Genomic DNA, 4,413 nt, shown 5'->3' on the forward strand with positions numbered 1-4,413 from the left:
ACCCGCTTAAATGTAGATCTGTTGGATGAATAATGAAACTCCAAACTCCAAGCAGTTGTGTTCAGCAAATAGTATATTGTTTCTCAAACCACATACACTCGCACAGAGGCATGCAGACGCGTGCCTCGCGCACTCACGTCCGACCTCCTTCACAACCAAGAACCTTCCCTTGATGCATTTCTAGATAACAAAGGACGTCATACCCGCGCCCGGACAACCACACCTGCTGCCCACATGTAACAACAACTCCCTCTCAACCGTTTCGCATCTCCATCATCCATACTACATCAAACACGCTACAGCCGACCAACACATTATGCAACCACAGTTTGCACTCCCACGTACTAACCATGGACTTTTGGACTTTGCGGAGGCCGACTGTAATATTGAAGTATTGTTGTGTTTTGCAGGCACAGATGATGAATGTGTTTGCCTCACTAATATCAAAACTAGAGAAATTTGCTCAGACCCTGCAGGCGACTGTAACTAGCGATTTTCTCTCTCTGGAGACGAGGCATTTGCAGATGGAAGCAGAGGTAAAGGTGTCTACTAAATCGTAGTTTAGACGTTTCACATCATGTTAAGTGCATTCTAGTTATTGCGTTCTATTTGGTGCGTATATACTGGCAGAAAAATGTCGCACTATAATATTCATTTCATTTGTGGTAATGATAATATAAATATCATATTTCAGTATTAGAAATTATATACTATGACTTTTATTTTAAATATCAGAAAAATATTGCACTAGTAATTTCATTCGTGGCATCACTATTAATAATATAAATATCGCATTTCAGTATTATAAATCGTCTACGACTTGTCTGTGACTTGTCGCACTAGTAATTTTATTCGTGATATTAATAATATCGTAATTCAGTCATATAAATTGTCAAGGAATCGTCCTAACCTGCAGTCGTACACTCTCCTAATTGCTTTCATCCATTTTTCAGTTGCCAAACAAGGATGCTATTGAAGCTGTGTGGGCGAAGGCGCAGAGCAGCTATGCTCAGTCCGGCAGGGAGATAGGTGACATGATCGAACTGAAGCTGAAATACGTAGCGTCGTTCGCACGATCGTTCACTCCCTCTCGACCCAAGTGAAGAGGCAGTGGCCATGTTGGTTTTTGACTCGGCGCATATGTGGACGACGTCGATGACATGAGTGTGTGCATGGATAGCAGCAGCAGCAGCAGCAGCAGCAGCAGCAACAGCAGCAGCAGCAGCAGCAGCAGCGTCAGCAGCAGCAGCAGCAACAACAACAACAACAACAATAACAGCAACATGTGTGTTTAACTCTGAGAAACTCTGTGCTGTTAGTCCACAGCGGTGTGTTTGCCGTGTGACCGAGTGGCTGTGAGAGCAGACATAATACAATACAGTTATAAAGGAGGAATGGTGCCATTGCCGCGGCACTGCGATGAAATTGATTGCATCTAAAATTTTCGTCATGTTACCGATGATGATGACCTCTGATTCAAAATAACCCATCATGCTTTGAGATTGAGCTTTTACGACGGTTTACTTGTTTGTAGATACTTTGTATTGATAATGTGTTATTAAATAGAAAAACCTTTTTAAAACAAGTTAAAATTCTTTCTGTCTTGTCTTGATTCTGTGTTCGACGGAAGTTATCATGATTATCATGCAATGCACTTTCACAGGGATATCCGTGTGTAAATATAGTTACGACCTTGCAGGGTCCCCACAGCCCTTGAGAAAGTCCTTCCAATATCATTGAAAGTCCTTGGAAATAGGTCCAAGTCCTTATTTTATGTCTAATGTCCTGGAATTTTACATTTTGACCTAACATAAAAAGCAAATCTTCATTACTGGTTATCTAGCTGACTGACCCTATTCCAAATATTCGATAAAAATGTTAAATTTAATCCAAAATTCACATGTCATTGTCTACTAATGTACTCTACCATGGGTTGGAGGCTGAAGAAGATCTTTAATTTCACCAGCTCAACAGGTGCTATTGGCAAGAAATTTATAGGGAAGGGATTGGTTTCATTGAATTAGGTGTAAAACAACTATTTTTACTTTATATATGAATCTAAGGTATATATGATGACAATAAAATGCTAAAACTACTTGTCACAGATTGCGCTTTAAAAAAACATGTCCTTGAAAAGTTTTTGAAAAAATAATTCACACTTGTGGAAACCATGTACTGAGTAGGGCTATACCTAGCAGTAATAATGTACCATATAGAATCAACCATCACGAAAAACCAAGAAAATATTAATAATATCTTTTCATTCAATATCTAGTATTCTATCTATATCTGATCATGTGTATGGTACTTTAATCTAATATACTATCAGCGTTATTATGGTCTCTCGGCTCGAATATGTGTCCCCCTTTCTCACGGATGGTCTATCGCCCACCGACCAGTCAAAGCGTGCGAAAAACTTTTGCACGGTAAATGGCGGTTATTTCAACCTCAACTTTTCACCCCCCAAAGCACAATAATATATTATACGGCTTATCTATTTTAAGTATGCGTTTATACGTCACATAAGCACAATATACACACAGCACTAACGGAGCGCGCACGCGGTATGGTTCGCACGCACGCGCTGGCGCGTGCTGTATGTAATTTAGGCGTAACATTAAAATTTTGTGCCTCGGGGCATGAAAAAGTTTTCGGCTTGAAATACGGCCATTTACCTGCAAGATTTTGTCCATGCATTGACTTTGGTCCGTTGGGCGGTATACCATCCGCGATGCAGGGGAGTAAGAAGAAATAGAGTGATTCGCTTGTTAATGTTTAGCTCCCTGACATCAGGCAGATGAAAGCGGTCATCATGAAGAACGGCCAACTACCGGCGTTAATTATTATTAAATCTTTGATTGCATGTAAATTTTCAAACTACAACTATACAATGTACTGAGACGGGAGACTGAAGACGGAGCAAAAATTTTTGATTAAATGCAATAGTGTTGAACAGTTTAAAAATAATAAATTACCGTGAGTGATACAGTACATATGTGTGTGATACAATAGTTTTGAGTCTGAACATAGTTACTGATCAGCGGTTTCACATATTGTTACAGGACCGTCACATGGAATCAACGTGGAATGATAATATGAAACGACTATTTGTGTACGTCTGTAGGTAATCGGCGCAGCGATAGCAGCTGTTTAATCGGCGCGTCGAGGCACTCGCGCGAGTAAAACCAACTAATTTGTTACTTATATATATAGGAATCTTATGAGACCATATATAATGAGCTATTAAAAAGCTAAACTAGACTACTTGTCACAGATTGTCCTTGCAAAAAAAAGCATGTCTTGGAAAAGTATGTTGAAAAGAAAAATTAAACTTCAGCACTTTTGGTGGGCCGCAACATATGCCTTGATACATAATGTAAGCCCTATCTCTTTATCTAAACATGGGACGGGATATATACCAGACACCGAAAATACACCCTTATCTGAGACAGGACTATGTGTTGCTCTCGACATCAGACATCCGGGCAAGGAGGTTCGGTCACCGGGAGGGAGAGAGGTATAGGTGACGATGACGGCATAAACGTGGGGTAGGAGGAGATGAGAGTAGATAGAGTTCGTCTGCAAGCGCTTGGCAGAAACCATCAAGTTGCAATCATAGCAGATGTGATTAATAATATATCTCGTGCAATTAACTTATGATCATTACATCTTAGTATTATATGGAGGAGGAAGACTCTTGATGGACGCATTATGAAGTTGTGCAACATGTGTGCACCTAACCGCCACCGCGGTTTACTGGTTAGCTTGGGCGTGGTTTTCTGGGTGGATTCCCTTGGCATAAAAGTACCTGATCATAAGCACGACTGGCCTCGCAGACGCAGTGAGCTTTCTCCTCGGGGAAAAAAACTCCTCGGTTTATTTAACAAGATATATTACTCATCGATTTCATAAAATACCTACTGACAGCAAGTATACGCCAAAACACCTGCCTATAAATTCATGTATTGGAACGCCCCAGCAATTGAATTTTACTTTACTAATATATAATATTAATTATATTAATTATATATAATATAAAGTACCCGCTAAGGACATCCAGTCGTCCAAATACTACTGTAAAATGAAAAAATTTACATTAGACACGCACGCACGCATGCACGCACGCGCCACGCACGCAGGCCCGCACGCACGCACGCACGCACGCACGCACGCGCCACACACTCAGGCCCGCACGTACATATATACACACACCTAGGTGTAAAATATGATGAAATTATCATTAAATATCAGAATTATTGCACAGCCTTGCACCTGCAGTCTATAAAATTAGCATTGAAAGAAGAATGATTTCTTGCGAGCTTCTATAAACCTTTTTAGAACACCTAGGAAGATCAACTTTAACCGAAATGACGTTTGTATGTCTCTTTGCCATGTGAATTGTATTAACTAAAA

The 4,413-nt window shown here is 40.2% G+C and overlaps 1 protein-coding gene across 1 annotated transcript in view; it reads left to right on the plus strand.

Moving 5' to 3' along the window:
* LOC106810356 (N-alpha-acetyltransferase 25, NatB auxiliary subunit-like) overlaps nucleotides 1–1,592 on the plus strand; it is a gene marked incomplete at its 5' end in the record, with an annotated part of 43,191 nt that extends 41,599 nt beyond the window's left edge. Inside the window, 2 exon segments of the mRNA XM_014813672.1 lie at nucleotides 411–536; nucleotides 954–1,592. Coding sequence (XP_014669158.1) covers nucleotides 411–536; nucleotides 954–1,103 — 276 coding nt within the window.
* Between the last annotated feature and the right edge of the window lie 2,821 nt (nucleotides 1,593–4,413).

This window comes from Priapulus caudatus, unplaced genomic scaffold (genome assembly GCF_000485595.1).
Source record: "Priapulus caudatus unplaced genomic scaffold, Priapulus_caudatus-5.0.1 Scaffold435, whole genome shotgun sequence".
Taxonomy (NCBI): domain Eukaryota; kingdom Metazoa; phylum Priapulida; class Priapulimorpha; order Priapulimorphida; family Priapulidae; genus Priapulus; species Priapulus caudatus.